Below are 19031 nucleotides of genomic sequence, written 5' to 3' on the forward strand. Positions count from 1 at the left end.
TAACATCAACAGAACAGTTTTTCATTACACTGAGCCCATCCTCTGATGTCTACCTTCACCAGCCTCCCCTGATTTACACCTATTTATGCAGAAACGATTTTACAACTTTTCTAGAGGCTTCCATTTTGTATGTCTTCACATGGGACTGTTTTCATTGCGTGAGCCGATGTTGAGCTTTAGTTTTCTCCACAGCGTTAACAGTGAAACTAGACGTTATACTTCTCCCTTGAAGTATAATGCAAAACTACCCTACTTACCCTACTCACACCTGTGATAAATGTAGGTCCTTGTTGATGCACGTGATACCGTGTGGATTGTTGACAGTCTTAAGCTAAACACAATCACATGCAGGTAAGTGCTTATCTCCTAAGCTAATTAACGGTGCTCCTGCCTCCAGCAGGATGTAAACTCCCTCTGGCTGTCCCTGAGTTCCCGCCCATGCAGCAATAAAACACACCTCAGGACAGAGCCCCTCCTCGCTACTGAGTTAATTTGATACCTTTATGATTTGATACCTGTCTATGCGTACAGGTTGTTTTATGGAATACATCTATAGTTTCATTAATGTGAAAACCATGAATAAGTTTTTTTTTTTTTTTTTTTCAGGCATCCATGATGGTATTAACTTGTCACTTGAATGACACATGTACTGTAGTAGTATGCTCGTAGTTCCCACCATTCACAGGCTGTAATCTAACACTACCTGTGACAGGTGTAACAAAGGGTTAAAAATGGGTGTTCCCATTCTCTCTCTCCCCCCCTCCTCCCTCCCTCCCTCTCTCTCATGCATTCCCTAAGCTCCCTCTCTCTCTCCTTCTCCTCTCTCCCCAAGGAGCTTTAGTAGAAGTAAAATCTTGACCTACAAACTGAATATCAACATAGGAAGACCATAGAAAGCAGTGGATTTCAAAGGGGTATATCCCATAATACAGGAGACAGGACTTCCCCTTTACTATCAGGGTAAGTTGCTGAATGAATTAAGTTGCAGTCTGTCTCATAGTGTGTGAAGTTTTGAGGAAGGGAAGGGCAACTGTCAATACAGAGGCAGTCTTGCATCAGACAAAACCCATGTGGTACAATAGAACGGACTCTGAGGGACTGCTACTGTGACTGACTGAGTGGTCCAGGAGACTGGGGTGGTCTGTTCTATACTCCACTAGAGAGTGATACAATTAAACATAAGGTGTAAAATTGGTGTTAAATTGATGTTAAATTGGTGGTATCAGGTACTGTTTGTGGACTTTTTATACAGAGATCATGTACAGGTACTGGTCAATATATAGGTTGTTGTTACTCAAAAGCGAAGAGTACATCCTATCAGCAGTTTTGTTTGTGTTTGTTTCTCCTTCTATCAACTTAGTTTCTGTTAGTAGGTCTATTTCAGTGGAGGAAGAAACGGAGGACAGGCTCATTGTAATGCATAGAATGGAATGAAGAATGTTATCGATAACGTTACTGGTTCCATTCCATGCATTACAATGAGCCTGTCCTCCAGCCTCCCCTGGTCTAAGTTATACCATTGAGAGCTCATGTCCTCAATGAATGCCAAGATGCCATATTACCTGTAGCAAACCAGTTCTGTCCAGTTTGTCTGAGTCACCCATTCATGAAAAATGCAAAGCGTATGTGTGTAATAAAATGTTAACATGTGAGTGCTAGTTCATTATCAACAAGACAACAAACAGCGCAGATGATGTTGGTAAATGGCTCCACATGTTGGTCATAAGATTCCACTTTGACCAAAGCCAAAAAAAACTACACTGAAAGTTGTATAATTGGTTGACTTATGTTGACAGGATCCTGGTGCTAAGAAAACCAGTTGAGTAATTACTAGCACTTTGCACAGGAGCTACTACTACTACTACTACTACTGGTCTCAGATCTAGAGATAGTAATTGACCTGTTTCCCTTCAGTAGGTGTGTTCAAGGCTTAGGTATATAGTAATGGCATGCCATGCTGGTCCATGTAACACTCCGCAGTGTCAGTGAGCCCCCAGAGATTGTAGCCTACTGTACACCTAGGAAAAAAGAGTTCTTTGGCTGTCCCCCTTGTACCCCATGTAGAACCCTTTTGGGTCCCATGTAGAACCCTTTTGGGTCCCATGTAGAACCCTTTTAGGTCCCATGTAGAACCTTTTGTTCTAAGAGTGTATGTGAAATCATGAGAGCAGAGTGTTGTGATCAGGTTCATGACCCAGCAGCAGGGCCAAGGAGACCCACGCTCTGAGGAACTCTCCCAGCACAGGGACAGAGCAGATTAGGTCAATGCACAGTAAGTCCCTCGATAACATTTGTCATTTAAAGCATTTACTGGCGCATAAGCCGTAGATTGCTTTACATAAACCCTTAAACTGTATCTCCCTTTCTTATGCCGATGGATTTTTACATTTTGAGCATTTAAGTAACTTTGGTCGTTTTTATTACCCGTTCTGAGAGTGGTCCTCATAGCAGCCTATGGTACGTTTTTTGGCACATTTTTTATTATTTATTTCCATAAGAAGTGGCCCACAGAAGGCACAATGGTGTATTATTGAGGGAAATATTAAGGTAATCCAGATCAAGACTAAATAACTTAAATGATTGTAAAATGCTAGACCTTTCTCAGCTTTTTCAATATTCAGTCCACTTATGTGCTTCTCGGACACGTGCTCCTCAGACATTTCAGCTTGTTCCGCTTCAGACTCAGTCCAGTCATTCTTCTCAAACCTTTGGCCTTTCATTAGTCATGTGTAGCTTGGTGACTACGGTAGTGAGAGTTTGAATAGTTGATTCAAACAGCTTCCACCAGTTCACTTTCACTGTTTTTCTCCTGTGTCATCATCATGATTTACGTGATGTTAATATACTTGGCCAGAAGGCAACAAGGCCTTCAAGGGGGCAATTTCATCTCATTACAATGGTAGGCTGGCTAGCCAGAACACCAATGTTGTCCACAACAGACACCGTGTCTCTGCCACCAGAATACAAAGACACAAAAGGAGATAGAGAGAATGATATGTGTGTTTTTATCCTTTTGTTTTCCCTCCAACGCACTCACCTCAAGTTATTTTTATGTTCCCAAATGAAGGATATAATTGTACCTTTCGTTTCCCTCCAGCGCACTCACCTCAACTTTCTTTTTATGCTCCCAAATGATAGACTGTCAGACAATTATATCTCAGGTGTATGGTTGACAACATGTTGTTTTATCTCTGCCTCCGCTGCCCCTCTACCTCCCCCGCCAAATGTTACATACATACGGTGTGGGGCAGAATTCCAAACTAAAACAAGTTTCCCTTGTTTCCATTCCAGGTTGCGTTTGAAGCTTGACTGTTCATTAGAAGCACCTGTCCTGTCAGCCCACCCACAGAGGAACCTTGTTTCCATCACAACCATCTCACAGCCCGAGGGACAAGTATGGAGCTACAGAAGATGAACGGCCACCATAGTGGGGATCTTGGTCCAGAGAAGGTCAATTTAGAGGATGGGTAAGTGCCATGTTCAGTTCTGTTTATGGTGTTTTATTTCGTATTGATTAAAGACTGGTGCAAAACGCTTAGTGAACCAGGCCCTGGCCAACACTGGACGATGTGACTTCATCATCACACACCATCATCACACCAGACACCCAAACACTGAACGCTGAGTTGCATCACAGTAGGATGTACCAATCCCAAATGTCTTGCTACACACACAACTGCCAATGAAAACCACTTTGATGGCGAATATACTGTTGCAATGCTCTGGGTAGAAGTGTGCCCTTGTGTTTTACCACTGCTTTACTGTTTCCAAATGTTTATTTTTTTAAAAACAGGTTTGACGGGCTGGAATACATGGCAGAACGCGATGAGTTCCTGCCACAAAAGAGTGCAGTGAAGAAGGAACCTCAGTTCACAGATGTGAGTATAACAGCCCAAGTGCAGTTCAAAGGTCATACTGTCGGTATGAGCATGAAAGAACAGTCTTTAATATGTATTATTTCCAATTAAATGAATCATAGCATGCATCAAGAATAGTCTTTTACAAAGTCCCTGTTCCACTGGTATAGTAATCAAAATGCTTAACATCATCTCACTGCAGAGTTTGCATGTGTGAAACTCACTTGTACTTTTCCCGCCATAGTTTGAGGGGAAGACTTCCTTTGGGATGTCCATCTTTAACCTCAGCAATGCCATCATGGGCAGCGGAATTCTGGGATTAGCGTATGCCATGTCCAACACCGGAATTATCCTTTTCTTGTGAGTAACCATGCCACACCCTGGCAAACATCCTTGTGTGTGTGTGTGTGTGTGTGTGTGTGTGTGTGTGTGTGTGTGTGTGTGTGTGTGTGTGTGTGTGTGTGTGTGTGTGTGTGTGTGTGTGTGTGTGTGTGTGTGTGTGTGTGTGTGTGTGTGTGTGTGTGTGTGTGTGTGTGTGTGTGTCGATACCCAATAGGGTTATAGAATGACACTGGTTGTCTTTATGTCAAGATGCTCACTTTTACGTCTCAGAACACTCTCCAGACCACACACCAGTCTGACTCCGAGCCAGCAAATCCATCTAGTGAAATCTGTTTGTTTTACAAGAAAAGACTGTGACTGTGGCTTTCCTACCATGCATATACAGTCTTGTCAGATGGGTGCCAAGAATGTAAACATAGCCTGAAGGGGTAATTGACATACATTTACTGTGTGTGTGTGTGTGTGTGTGTGTGTGTGTGTGTGTGTGTGTGTGTGTGGTGTGTAAAGCAGAGCACATACACACTCTGCTCTCCTAAATCAGATTTGAGTGGTTAAAAATAGCCCATAGTGATCAGATCAAAGGCACGTCTGCCTGGATCAGTCCTGCCCAGTGTGTTGGGGGGAGGGGGCTGGCAAGCCTCTGAATCACTGCACCGTACGTCACTAAAACACTAGCTAATCTCTCTGGTGTGTGTCAAAAGCCTCCAAAAGGTCTGCCCCTCCTCCTGCAGAGAATAAATAAATAAAACTTTCTAGCAGAACACTTTCCGTACCTGTCATAGCACATTTTCCATTAATGTTCATACTCAGTAGGGGAGCTGTAGTGACTCTCTCAAGGGCACAAGGAGGAGTGAGTCAACAGAGTTATTGAGCATAGAACCAATTGTACTGCTGCTTTATGGTGCAGATGCAAGATTTGATAATCAAGTGGAAATGAATCATCATCTATTTAATAAAGGAGCCCGATAATGTTATTATCAGCTTTGTTTGTGCCCCACATTTTTGAGTGTTTTAATCTACCCTTTCTTATTTGAGAGAAATCCAGTTCACTTGATGTATTTTCCATGGCTTAGCACCCCATTCCCACAAAGCCCACTGATAGCATATTTGGAAATTGGATATAGTGATGTTACTGTACGTTGGCTAAGCTTCATCTATCTCTGTGTTTTATACTCATAAATCTCTGATCTTTTATACTGATCTGTTTATACTTGTGTGTTTTTTAGAATCCTGTTGACGTTCATCGCTATTCTGTCAGCATATTCCATCCATCTCCTCTTGAGAAGTGCAGGTGTTGTAGGTAAGATGGTGGTGTTGATGGATGCAGAGCAGTGGAGGCTGGTGGAGGTAGAAATCGGAGGATGGGCTCATTGTAATGCATGAGGAATGGTATCAAATCAAACTGTCTCTCTATATATGCAAATAAATAAACAAACAAAAAATATGAATAATATAGCTAATATGAATCCTGCTGCAGCTGCAGGAAGTGTCATCATGCATTATGTGTGTCTGCCCTTCCAGGCATCCGTGCTTATGAGCAGCTGGGGAACAGGGCCTTTGGACACCCAGGCAAAGTGGTAGCTGCATGCATCATTACTATGCACAACATCGGAGGTATGGCATGGTCAACATGAGGTCATAATTGGCTTATGGTGTCAAATATAGACTTTACAATGCAAATAAAGTGTCAGATGGTATATCTCCTGTGAAATTATTGGTCTAAGTAAATTCTAATTAATCTAATCTCCTTTAGCGATGTCCAGCTACCTTTTCATTGTGAAGTCAGAACTCCCATTGGTCATTCAGGCCTTCCTTGGCAAGACTGCAAACACTGGGTGAGTGTGCCAATGGGACGGTTGTTGTTGTTGTTGTTGTTGTTGTTGTTGTTGTTGTTGTTGTTTTTCATTCTTAACTAATAAAAGGGATACATTTTCTGTGTTAGTTGACAGATAGCTATGTAGCTTAGCTTCATGGTCTAGTTTCTAATCTGTCTCTTGTCTGTCAGAGAGTGGTTCTTGACAGGAAATTACCTCATCATGATCGTAAGCATCCTCATCATCCTTCCACTTTCATTCATGAGACATCTTGGTATGTTTACACATCTTCCATTATCACCCCATTCCTTTCTCTCCTATCCTCATGTTCTATCACTGTCTCTTTCTCTTCACTGTCCAGTGTGCCTGTCATGTTTAACCTCAGCGTTAGGCATTTTTTAACCATCATCAGTCAGGATGAGGTTGCTGTTTCAAATCTTCCAAATGTTGTTTGAAATAAATGCTGGTTGCTGATTCATGAAAAAAAAAATATATATATATATATATATATATATTATATTATATGATATTATTATCTACATCTGCATTGGTATCAATGCTATTTTCTATTGTTGTTACATGCCAAAATACTATTTATTGTATCTTCTGTCAACCTTGATACATGCACATCATAGCCTATGTCATAACACATAATGATATTGTCATTGCTTACCAGGTTACCTTGGTTACACTAGTGGCTTCTCCCTCTCCTGCATGGTCTTCTTCCTCATCTCGGTGAGTCTTCACTGTTCACCAGAGATCAGATTACCCGCCAACCCACCAGCCTACCTACCTATCATCACATCATTGTTGTATACGACTGACATTAACCAGTGAGTGTGTTCTATTAGGTGATCTACAAGAAGTTCAACATCCCCTGCCCATTGGACAACGCTTATACTAACCACTCCTCTACATACGTGACCACGGGAGACACCTGCGATGCCAAGTTATTCACTATCAACCATGAGGTCAGAGAAGAAGACAAACGCAGATTAGAAATTGCACTTATTCCAGTTGTGTGTTGTCTGGGGTTGTGTCTCAGTGTTTGGATTGTGAACTGTGACTATCTGAGTGGTGGTTGTGTCAATAGTCTATATGTCTTAAAGGCTTATGGTAAGTGAGTTCAAGTTCAAGTTCAAGTTCAGGTTTTACTGCAAGTTATGTTTGTAGTGTTACTAATACAAGCTTGACTCTGTGTCAATGTTGTGAACTGTTTCTCTGTGACAATACTATGGGTATACACAATGGTGTTCAATTCAAAGTGTTTATTATCATATGCACAGTAGAAAACATGTTTCCCTGTACAATGAAATTCTTCCTTTGCTGTCCGCAGAATGCCAACCAATGTAAAATATACAATATATACTAAACAAAATGTACAAGATACCCAAATGTACAATAGGCTTACTGCAAGTTATATTCGTAGTGTCACTAATGCATGTTTGGTCTGTTGGACTTCCAGACAGCATACACCATCCCCATCCTGGCCTTCGCTTTTGTGTGTCACCCTGAAGTGCTTCCCATCTACACTGAGCTACGAGAGTAAGTTACCATTTGAATATAACCTGTGTTTACACGTTCGAACTCTGATTAGGGAGTGCAATGTATCTCTACAACATGTTTCTACATTCATAAACACTGATATTGGTACATTGAAAGAGACATTGATATACAGTACCAGTTAAAAGTTTGGACACAAACTTGCCAAGAGTGTGCAAAGCTGTCATCAAAGCAAAAGGTGGCTACTTTGAATAAACTAAAATATAAAACATATTCTGGTTTGTTTAACACTTTTTTATTTACTACATAATTCCATATGTGTTCCTTCATAGTTTTGATGTCTTCAATATTAATCTACAATGTAGAAAATAATTTTAAAAAATAAAGAAAAACCATTGAATGAGAAGGTGTGTCCAAACTTTTGACTGGTACTGTAGATTCAGAATCCTGAATACATTTTAATAATCAAATCATACATTTGATCATGTCTCACTCTCCACTTGTCTGTTTGTCTATGTTTAATCTAGTGCTACTAAGAAGCGGATGCAGACTGTGGCCAACATCTCTATCCTGGCCATGTTCGTCATGTATCTGCTAACTGCACTCTTTGGCTACCTCACCTTCTATGGTAAGACTATTTGATTAATAAAACACTCAGACACGTAGACGTCCATCTTCTAGAGACGTCAGGGAATGGAGTGACAATGACGCGCGTTTTTTTGTATGTTTACATAAGTGTTTGCGTAACGTTTTGAATTAATTCATGCCTGTGTGTCTAGCGGTACTCATGGGTCACTACTCGCCTGTGTGTAATTGCTGTGTATTTAATGTCTTCAGTGAATGCGTGCTTGTGTGTCTGGAGGTTTAACCGCTCTGTGTTTATCTGTGTTTAGTTGCTGTGGAGTCGGAGCTCCTTCACACCTACATTCAAGCGGACCCCCTGGACGTACATATCCTGTGTGTGCGTCTGGCTGTGCTGGTGGCTGTTACCCTAACTGTGCCGGTGGTGCTCTTCCCGGTGAGATACACATGATTATACTGCACTGTACTTTTTAACCACCTGGTGGAGGTCAAGAGCTGCCGATGTTGCTGGGCTTTATGTTCATAGACTCGATGGGCCCAGTTTAGTTCGGAGTCATACAGTACATACTGTACCTACTCTACTTTGAACTCCATTCTAAAAAGGCACTGTTGTTATTACGAATATGAGGGGACTAATCTCCCTTTGTTAAGGTCAACAATTGGATAAAAGGTTTTCAGAATGCATGCTGTATAAACCAACTCCTTAAGACATGCTGACTTAGGCAGGCGTGATGAAACCTGTATCTGTTCTTCCTTCCTTCCTTCCTTCCTTCCTCCCTTCCCTCTGTCCTCCTCAGATCCGTAGGGCCCTGACGGAGCTGCTGTTCCCTGAGAAGCCCTTCCACTGGGCCAGACACATCACCATCGCCATCTGCCTTCTCATCATAGTCAACATCCTCGTCATCTTTGTGCCGAACATCCGAGACATCTTTGGCATTATTGGTAAGCCTGCAGTGACTGACATACAGACAAATGACACACTACTGGACTATGGTTTTACTACAGATGAATGCCCAATTAAAAAAGGAAGAACTAAATGCTTTCTGCTTTTTGTGTGATTTAAATAGTCAGACTGTTGACAACTTCTTGTTCCTCCTGTCACTTCTCCAGGTGCCACCTCTGCTCCCAGTCTGATCTTTATCCTCCCAGGAATCTTTTACGTCCGGATTGTTCCTGAGGAACAGGAGCCCATGAAATCCAGACCAAAGATTGCGGTAAACTCCCTTTCTGTTTGTTTCACCTTTGATTACAGTATTTCCCTTTTCATGACAGAGGAATCAATCGATGAACTGTCTCCTGAATCTTTCATGGTTGTAAACAAGGTTGTCCTCTCTCTCTCTCTCTCTCTCTCTCTCTCTCACTTTGACTCTCTCTCTCTCCCCCCCTCACCTCCCCTCTCTGTCTGTCCTCCCCTCCTGCAGGCTGCGTGTTTCGCTGCGTTAGGGGTCGTCTTCATGGTGATGAGTATGTCGTTTATCATCATGGATTGGGTGACTGGAAAGCCTCAAAGTGGAGGTGGGCACTAGCAGCTGAGACTGATAAGGAGGAATACCAACCAACCAACTAACCAGATGCCAACCAAAGCTCTCCCAAAATTATCCCCAACCTGCCCACTATTGAACCAAAAGCCAAAACAACAGGGGCTGAACTTGGCTGGACATGGAAAGAATGTGCAGTATGATGAAACAAAACGTTCCCCACAAGACAAAAAGTGACGTGAATTTCCATATGATGGGTGACAGTACATTACAGTAGGTCTTGTCGGAGGAGAGGGGACCCAGCAGAACACAGAGGAACCGTCGTAAAAACATAAACAACACTGTGGTTAGATTTCAGGATGTTGTTTTGAGGCACTAGTCAAGCTGTTGGAGAAACAACAGATTCAGGTCAATGAAAAACACAATGATGTGATTTACAGTATATGTGACACAAAAGGATCAGCCAGAGTAAAATGGGATTGTGTTCTTCAGGTGATGATGGTAGTATGGAGTATTTGTGTGTACAAATGTGTATCAATGAATTTCTCCATCATTGCCAAAGTCTAATCCATCATTATTATTATTACCCTCCATCTTATCTACCTCCCTTCAATTTTAAATGAGATATTTTTACATATGAGGAAACTGATCTAATATTGTGGCATGGTGAGTTTTCTCTTTCTAGGAGCTTTATTAAAATAAGAATATATTATGTTGTGTTATGTATGTCCGTCCTCCTGTTTCTGTCATTCATCAATTAATGTGTGTTACTGTTAGTCCAATCAAATCCAGACGTCTTTCATTATTGCCCTAATGTGTCTGTCATAGTGGCCTCCTTGTGTTAAGGGCCCTGTGAGTTGGTTTGTTATGGTTCCCGTTTTTTTCAGCAAAATACAGTCAAACATTTGCCTAAGAGTGTAAATAGTTGTATTTACATTGCCAGACAGTTACATTGCCAGAGGGGCCAATCTTAATGACTGAATTACTTTAATTGGAGTACAAAGGTTTTATGCTGAATCTATTCAGATTTAATCCAGCAATTTGACAAGGATATTTATTTCTTCAGGTCTTCATTGTTTATATGGATCATCATTTATATGGATGTTATGCAAACCAATAATCTCCTATCGGCAAAAAGGTGATTACTTTTTTCAATGGCATGACAAATATCATGGAATTCACATTGATAGGGATGGATGTCAGCAAACTGATACTGGTTAGTGTCAATCAGTGGAGGCAGAAATCGGAGGATGGGCTCATTGTAATGCATGGAATGGAATAAGGAATGGTATCAAACAGGTGTATATACCATTCCTTATTCCGTTTCATGCATTACAATGAGCCAGTCCTCCGATTTCTACCTCCATTAGCCTCCCCTGGTGTAAGTAGTCTGTGAGGAAGCAGAAGTAGCATGATCCTTGTATATTTAGACTTGGCTTTTCTGAGTAATCTGTGAGAAGTAATGCAGCTCTAAAAACAGCAGTAGGGATAATTAGGAACCAGATGTGGTCGGGCCTGGGCCTACTCGACTGGGACCTTTCTGGGGGCTTACCAGTATTTACCGGTAGTTGACAACTATAAGGGTCCAATTCAAATCAAAAAATCATTTTTGTTACAAGTTTTGATAAAATAGGGTTCAGATTGAATTAGTTTGAGTTTTGTGTCTCAACATGGCTCTGCTATATACAGATCTATGCTAAGAGAGAATGGATTCTGTGTTTTTTATTTGTTTTTGTTTTTTGGGAAATGTATTTGTTTCAGTCAAAGAGATTTTGATTTTGTTATTTGTCCAATAAATGTTTAATGTACAATTGTTTTGAGTACTATCTGTCAGTAATGTTGACCATTAATTACTGCTCCATTCTTTTTGACATACTGTATGCATAATGCATAAAAAAGAAAAAAAAATTAATACATTGTGGAACATTACATACAGGGAGTGGAAAAATATAGACTTGAAAATACTACAAAATGGAACTAACACCTTCAACTGTGATCAGCATTTGAGTGAGAGAGAAAGAGACGAGAAAAAAACCGAGAGAAAAAAAATGAAAAAAAAGTGTGGTTGCCCGTTTCCTGCTCTCACTCTCTGCATTGTGCATGTCGTACAGAACAGAAGAGAGAAGAGAAACTGCCTGCACACTTTTAACTTGTCTATTTGGGGGGGGCAGAGGCACGTAAATGCTCAGCTCTGTCATTTGGATCGTCTGAAGGGGAACGATGAGTCGAGGCTCCAGGTCTAAGGTCCAGGAGAGCAGCCACAGCTCCCTGCTGACCCCCCAGGAGAATGAGAGGCTGGAGGAGATGCTGGGAAGAAGATGTGCTGTAAGTCCTGACCTGGGAGATGGGAGGAGGGAGTGGGGGGGGGGGGGACAGGGACGAGGGGGCTGTAGAAAATGTAGTGTGGGGTGTAGGAAATGTAGTGAACTGTCAGCCACCTGCAGTGATGCCAAGTTATCCTGGTTGTCTAAAAATGTTGAATAATAGCCTTTTAAAATTTGCCTTGGATAGAAATGTTGTTTTCACAATTTCCCTGCATACAGACAGGATTTATTCGAGCAATCTTTAGATCTCTATGTTTCATCAGTATTGTTTAACTTTTTTTAAACACTTCCTATGCTGGCTCGAGCATGTTTTGTACAATGGTGCAATGGTTATACGTCAGTCATTAGTGTGGCTTGCGTTTAATTGTCACCTGTTGCCTGGGTTAGGGTTAGGGTTCAAATTTTCTTTGAATTGTCATGTGGAATGAATAAGTAACATTTATTTCATGTGAAAAATCTATAAGCTAAGAATGGGTCTAAAAAATAAACGTCACAGGAAATGCTGAACCCACATCCTCTGGTGTCAAAATAAGGCTGAGCCTTAGGTAGAACACTACTCAAACAAACAAAAAGCTGTTCTGCTTTGATACACTAACTTCCTGGTTTTTGAGCTCAGCCGACAGTGGAAGCTGCCTGTTACAACAACACAAGAGCACTACCACAGAAAATGTGATGACATTAGTAAAGCAGGTCTCTGCTGTTACCAACCAAGATTTGTCTTGACCACCACCACTTGAACAGCCGCCTACCAAAGCACACGTAAGCACGAATAAGCACTCATCACAGATCACTCTGCTCTCCACTCAGGGGAGGCTGGTGGAGGCAGAAATGGGAGGACGTGCTCATTGTAACATATGGAATGATACCGTACCATTGTGTGATACCATTCCTTATTCCATTCCATGCATTACAATGAGCTCGCCCTCTGATGTCTGCCTCCACCAGCCTCCCTTGATTGGACTACACGTGTCATTGGAGTGGTACTGTGATACTGTCAACTCCTGGTAAATACCATGACTTTGGACTATAGCCAAGGCATGCAAATATCCAGAGGAAGTCAAATAAATATTATTCTATGAATTGGGGCTTGTCGCAGTGTTGGGGTCAATCCCATCTAAAATGCAAATCAAATGAAGAATTTAATTGCACTCCCATGAAGAAATGCCATGTCCAATTCAACTGACATAAACTGAAATGGACTTGACTCTAATTTTGGTCTGTTGAACTGCACTGCACTTGAACAGAGTTTCCTAAGTTTCAATGTTCCCTTGTCAGGGCTCAAGAGTAGTATAAACCATATGAGGCCTAAATCACACTACAGAGCCCAACTGAGCTGAGCCGTACTGGGCTGGCCTGGTTACGCATCCACCATAATTGTTGAAACAATGCTGGAAAGGAACATGTGAAAGGAAAATATCTGAGCCATGCAGCAGAATGATTCGGGTCAGCCCTGTAGTGTGTAAAGCCTATCATGGTAAGTCATTCTGTGAGCTGTGTGTGTCTGCAGTCCCTGGCCACTGCTGTGGTCCAGCTGTTCATGGCCTTGCCTCACAGTCCCACGTCCTGGAACCTACAGCACACCGGGGTGGCCTGCTTCGTCAAGGACAACCCACGACGCTCCTACTTCATAGGCCTCTTTGATGTCAAGGTATAATGGCGGGAGAGTGCAACGTATAGTTATCACTTGGGCCCCCACTGACCATGTGACCTGACGAGGAAAAACCTCAGTCCCGCCCTACAGTCTGTGAGTAAGGGCCCAGAGTTTTCCTGGTCAGGTCACATGTTCAGGAGAATCTCCTTGGCCCAGTAATGTAACAGAATGAGGATGCATTGTTGTCTAGCTGGGAGCCTGGATGATTAGTAGAGGTATTGGGTGTTGTCAGTTTCAGCTGCAGTATGCTAACGGTTGGTTTCTCACAGGAAGGGAAACAGATATGGGAGCAGGAGCTCTATAACCAGATGGTTTACTATAGCCCCAAGCCTTTCTTCCACACCTTTGCTGCAGATGTAAGTCCAGTGTCCTCCTCTGTATTGATATGTTACCTACTGTATATTTATTATTTTAGTTAGGGCTTTATGTTGACTTGGATGGCCGTGGTGCCTGGGTGGCTTGGTGCCTTGGATGTCCATGGTGCCTGAGTGGCTTTCCCACCCATTATTGTCCTTTTGACAATTTTCATTATGCATTTTCATTACGCAAATGTTTGTCATACAATGCAGGACTGTCAAGTGGGGCTGAGCTTTGCGAATGTGCAAGAGGCTGAATCTTTCCGAATGCATGTTGAGGATAAGTTAAACCAGAGAAACCGCCAAGGTCAGTGGGACAGGGTCATTTTAAATGCTGTTGCAAAAACTAAGACTGCAGATTGTGTTGAGTGTTTTTGCACTGGTCCACCATGTGTCAGTGCACAGAGCAGATACAATATGACTTTAATGTAACTTTTGTCTTTTAAACTCTCCATTTTGTGTCATGTCAGTCCTGTGTGAGACGTGGTCTTAATGACGCCAGAAACTGTAACTGATATTCTAAGCTCCATAAATCAATGGTGGAAATCAATGGTGGTTTAAAGTGGAAACAACCCTTGTGTGATGAGATTTGAATAAACAAAAAAATGTTTCCTACAATATACCCTTTCTTTCTACTCACAGCCACAGACAAGAAACAGCGCCACCTGCCTTCAAATGGTAAGAATGATTTACTACTAGACACTGATACACTTGTCTCCAGTAAACACTGTAGTTGTATAGAACTGTGTCATTCATTTCATAATATTGAACTATTTCCTGTTCCTGGACCTTTTCCTGTTCTGTGTGCTGCTCATAGACAGAGCGTCAATGCCGCTACTGCCTGGTAAAGGTGGGGATCTTCCTACGTTGGCTGTGTTTGATTGTTAAACAAATGATACCACATCCAGCAACATCAACTGACCCAAAATCCTAAAATTTATGTAAAGCAAGCATCTCCGATATAGCATTTTTACCAATAGGAGGCATACAGTACAGTTAGTTTAAAACACCCTGGGCACCATAGTTGAATATTAGCTGGCTGGCTAAAACTGGTACATCTACAGAAATGTTGATTCATGTGCCTTGTCCCTGTTAAACAAAATGTAATAGAGTAAAGTACAGTACAGCTTCAGCCTGTGTATTTGTCATGACAAATACTGCTGCTCACACATGTACACACTCCTCTTGCCCACCAGGACCTGGGAGCCCCGTTTCCCCAACCATGGCCACCATTGACATCCAGAACCCAGACATCCAGGCCTCTCGCTACCGCTCCGTAGCCATGCCTTCGCCGCCCTCTGTTAAAGCCAGCAAAGGAAAGAAGGAGAAGAAGAGTAAAGGAAAGAAGGGTGCTAAATTCTCCAAAGCAGACATCGGAGCACCTAGTGGGTTTAAGTGAGTGTAAAACATGGCTAGCTCTGACGTCTATATTCTATTTTAGTCTGTTCTATTCTATGCTATGTTGTTGTATTCCATTCTATAATTTCCAAACCCTGTGTTATGCTATCTTACTGATAGCAACTCGTCATAACTTTGTCTGTCCTGTTTTAGATAGTGGATAGTATACAACCTTGCCACACTTTTTAGCAGGCCTATTGTTAGGATTAGGGTTAGGGTTAGGGTTAGGCTTAGGGCCTATATATATCTGAACATATTGTACTCAAAGGGTTAGGGTTAGGGTTAGGGTTAGGGTTAGGGTTAGGGTTAGGGCTAACCCTAACCCTAACCCTTCTGTGTGACATGCTCCTCTCCTGTCTCTCCTCCTCCTGTCTCTCCTCCTCCTGTCTCTCCTCCTGCTGTGCTCAGACACGTGACGCACGTGGGCTGGGACCCCAACAACCTGGACCCTGACCTGGCCTCACTCCTGTCCAAGGCTGGGATCAGCAAGGCGCAGCTGGAGGACGAGGAGACCACCAAACTCATTGATGATTTCATTGAGCAGTCAGGTGGCATTGAGGCGGTCAAACACGCCATACACGCACGTGAGTGTCATCCATGCACGTACAGTATACTGTACTTCTCAAGTGCACCTATAGGGCCGTTTTTTCCGAACACAGATTAAGCCTAATCCTAGACTAAAATGCACTTTCAATGGAGATTTTTTACTAACTTAATCTGTGTCCGGGAAACTGCCTCAAAGAGTTAGCAACCTCATAATTTCAGTAGGATGCAATATTCTGCTTGAATTTATCGAATTGAATATACGTTGATTTATGACTCAATCTCTCTCTGTAATCCTAATGCTTTTCTTTTCTCATCCCATATAGAATCTGCCTGTCCTCCCCCTCCTCCTGGTAGGCAGGGCCCTCTCCCCCCAGTGCCTGTTAACTGCTCCTCTGCCCCCCCTCCTTCACGCGGTCGCTCCTGCCCCCTGCCCCCTGTCCCAGGACAGCCACAGCGAGGGCCTCTTCCCTCCCATCCCCCTCCCTCACGTGGATCCCTGCCACCCCCACCACCCGCTACAGGTAGGGGTGGACTCCCTCCCCCTCCACCTGCTACAGGTAGGGGTGGACTCCCTCCCCCACCACCTGCTACAGGTAGGGGTGGACTCCCTCCCCCTCCACCCGCGACAGGTCGGGGTGAACTCCCTCCACCTCCACCTGCTACAGGTCGGGGTCAATTTCCTCCACCTCCACCCCCTGTGTCTCATACTCCTCCTCCACCTCCCCCTGGTCACCAGCGCTCCATGGCTGCCCCGCCTCCTCCTGCTCCATCCACACCCAGAGCAGGAGGAGGAGGAGGAGGTCCAGCCCCACCTCCTCCTCCCCCCCCACCACCACCTCCACCAGCCCAGAGCTTTGATGACTTCCCACCTCCTCCTCCTCCATCTGGCACTTATCCAGCTGCTTCAGGAGGAGGAGGAGGAGGAGGAGGAGGAGGAGGAGGAGGAGGAGGGAAAGGGGCTCTGCTGGACCAGATCCGACTGGGGAAGAAGCTTAAAAACGTAAACCAAACATTGTTTTTCAAAATAAACAATCATACAAATATACAATATGTTTAGCTATTCTTAATTGCCCCTATTGAATGTAATTTAATGTAATATTGACCAGTCTGTCATACTGGATTTTCTTAATTAATAATTTAATTTCACAATTATTAAATTAAATGCATTTACTGTAATAGAGCACATTGTGGTTGACATGAGCATTGTGTTGTTTGTGTGTTCCAGGTCACTGACAGTCCTAAGGCAGCTCAAGCGGAGTCAGACTCAGACACAGGCATCGTAGGAGCTCTGATGATGGTCATGCAGAAGAGGAGTAAAGTCATCCACTCCTCTGGTAAAAAAACAACAACCAAAAAACACTTTCATACTCTCACCCGGTCATGATATCATACTGCATGTACAGGGCCAGGAATTTTTCCTAGCCATGTCAGATAGTCAGGAAAAACTCCCAGCCCTACCTACTAACTACTGTATGTACTACAATGAGATGTAAATTGAATCAAACGTTCTGTGTCACTCTCATGATTCGATAAACGCCAAGGATCCCTCGTATGTATATGACAGACATCCTGCTGTTGTTTTTCAGATGAAGGTGAAGACGATGGTGGATTTGACGATGATGATGACGATGAATGGGATGACTGATGAGAGCACCCCTGCCTGTATTGACTCCCACATCTGGTTGATCCAGTTCTTCTGTTGTCCACCTCTTTCACCCTTCTATTTAATGAAGAAGCAGAGAGGATTTCATTTTGTGTCCAAGAGATGTATTTTTCAATGCACATTGTCATCGAGTAATGAATGTAAAAAATGCTTTCCATGAGATTTGTGTGTCTCTAATTCTTAATGCTGGTTGTTCCTATACTATTGATACCAGGGGAGGCTGGTGGAGGTAGAAATCCAAGGCATTACAATGAGCCCGTCCTCCGATTTCTGCGTCCACCAGCCTCCCCTGATTGATACACGTATAAAGCCTTGTAGAGAGAGAACACAAGTTATCATTATTGCCAAGTAACTGATATACAGTGCCCTGCATAACTAATGGGACAGTGAAGCATTTTGGCTCAAATGGAAATAAAACAATTACTATGAGGTTAAAGTAGAGATTCTCAGCTTTTATTTGATGGTAAATTTTAAGTGTAGAGCCAAAAGAAGAAATCACTGTACTGTTCATTATGTTCATAATTCTTTTCTTTTTTTTTAAGTTTGAGGATTGTCACTGTGCTTACCAGTGGCTGACTGGAAGGTGACTTGTGAATATTATTACCTGGAAGTGAGGTGAGACAACATGTTGTTCAAGGTAAAGTGGTAGAGGGCCAGGCCCATGCTGTCAGTGAAAGAAATCTGAAACTGAAAATTGGACAAAAAACAAGTTTGGTGGATTTCAAATCTTTATATATTTGTATTTTGAACATTTCCAGTGTAGGACATTCATGCTGAACGCTTAACACGTTGTATGTTGCTCATTATTGGAGTGGATGGTGATGAGTGGACTCACCATTTGACTCAAACGTATTGATTTACATAGTTCAAGTATTACTAGAAACAGAAGCTCTCAGTCTTATTTCTAGCCTTTCCCATATAAATGACAATTTTAACTGTTTAACTGTTGATGGAATGTGAATGGTTACAAATAATCACCACCCATTTGATCCCCATGTTCACAGCTCATGTAATATAAAGATAATGCATTTTCTCTCATACATGTATGAGGTCCCTCTTTCCCTCTCAAACCACCACCATCAACGTGCGAGATTCAAAGAATACTGTAGGCTACACACTCAAAACAAACAGGTCACAGAGTGTAAGAGAGCAAGAGAGACACATTAACAACATCCAATGGCATTAGATAAATACAGACATCACACCACACACTTATCACCTCTCTGGGTTGAACAACTAACAACAAACAGCAAACGGCAAAATGTACAAATCTGCAAACCAAATAAAGCGTGCAAAAAAAGGCAAATATTTCTTTTATGTCATTATATTATTACACATGAATAAACCAACGGTCTGTCACGACCAAACGATATATACACAATCAATATATTACATTTCTATACTGAGATGCTTGTGTGAGACGATGGTATCCCCATATAAAGGTGGATGAAACTCATGTTTAGCGTCAAACATGGACCTCCACCCCCCATCTTGAAGTGTCCAGTGTGGCCAGTACG

At 42.5% G+C, this 19031-nt stretch overlaps 2 protein-coding genes across 3 annotated transcripts; both read left to right on the plus strand.

Annotated features, from left to right (window-relative positions):
• The first annotated feature begins 833 nt into the window (after window positions 1–833).
• On the plus strand, window positions 834–11390 carry LOC310808597 (sodium-coupled neutral amino acid transporter 3-like). The gene is made up of 16 exons (XM_083675580.1): window positions 834–960; window positions 3292–3467; window positions 3794–3878; window positions 4102–4217; window positions 5426–5499; window positions 5721–5813; window positions 5953–6034; window positions 6205–6287; window positions 6690–6748; window positions 6865–6984; window positions 7479–7558; window positions 8044–8144; window positions 8410–8534; window positions 8896–9040; window positions 9209–9312; window positions 9520–11390. Exons 2-16 carry the CDS (start codon window positions 3397–3399, stop codon window positions 9622–9624), a joined length of 1443 nt encoding a protein of 480 aa, XP_083531706.1. The 5' UTR covers window positions 834–960; window positions 3292–3396; the 3' UTR covers window positions 9625–11390.
• A 359-nt stretch (window positions 11391–11749) lies between these two features.
• LOC310808218 (actin nucleation-promoting factor WAS-like) lies at window positions 11750–19015 on the plus strand. Of its 2 annotated transcripts, XM_083674998.1 has the most exons (11): window positions 11750–11901; window positions 13408–13548; window positions 13821–13907; window positions 14121–14214; window positions 14550–14585; window positions 14725–14757; window positions 15104–15302; window positions 15714–15889; window positions 16175–16851; window positions 17077–17185; window positions 17438–19015. In XM_083674998.1, the coding sequence occupies exons 1-11, from the start codon at window positions 11797–11799 to the stop codon at window positions 17494–17496; spliced, it is 1716 nt and encodes a 571-aa protein (XP_083531124.1). In that variant the 5' UTR covers window positions 11750–11796; the 3' UTR covers window positions 17497–19015. The 2 variants fall into 2 exon arrangements, with proteins under 2 accessions (XP_083531124.1, XP_083531125.1); XM_083674999.1 differs by lacking the exon at window positions 14725–14757.
• Window positions 19016–19031: the final 16 nt, after the last annotated feature.

Source organism: Argentina silus (genome assembly GCF_951799395.1).
Source record: "Argentina silus genome assembly, chromosome: 8".
In the NCBI taxonomy this organism is placed as follows: Eukaryota; Metazoa; Chordata; class Actinopteri; order Argentiniformes; family Argentinidae; genus Argentina; species Argentina silus.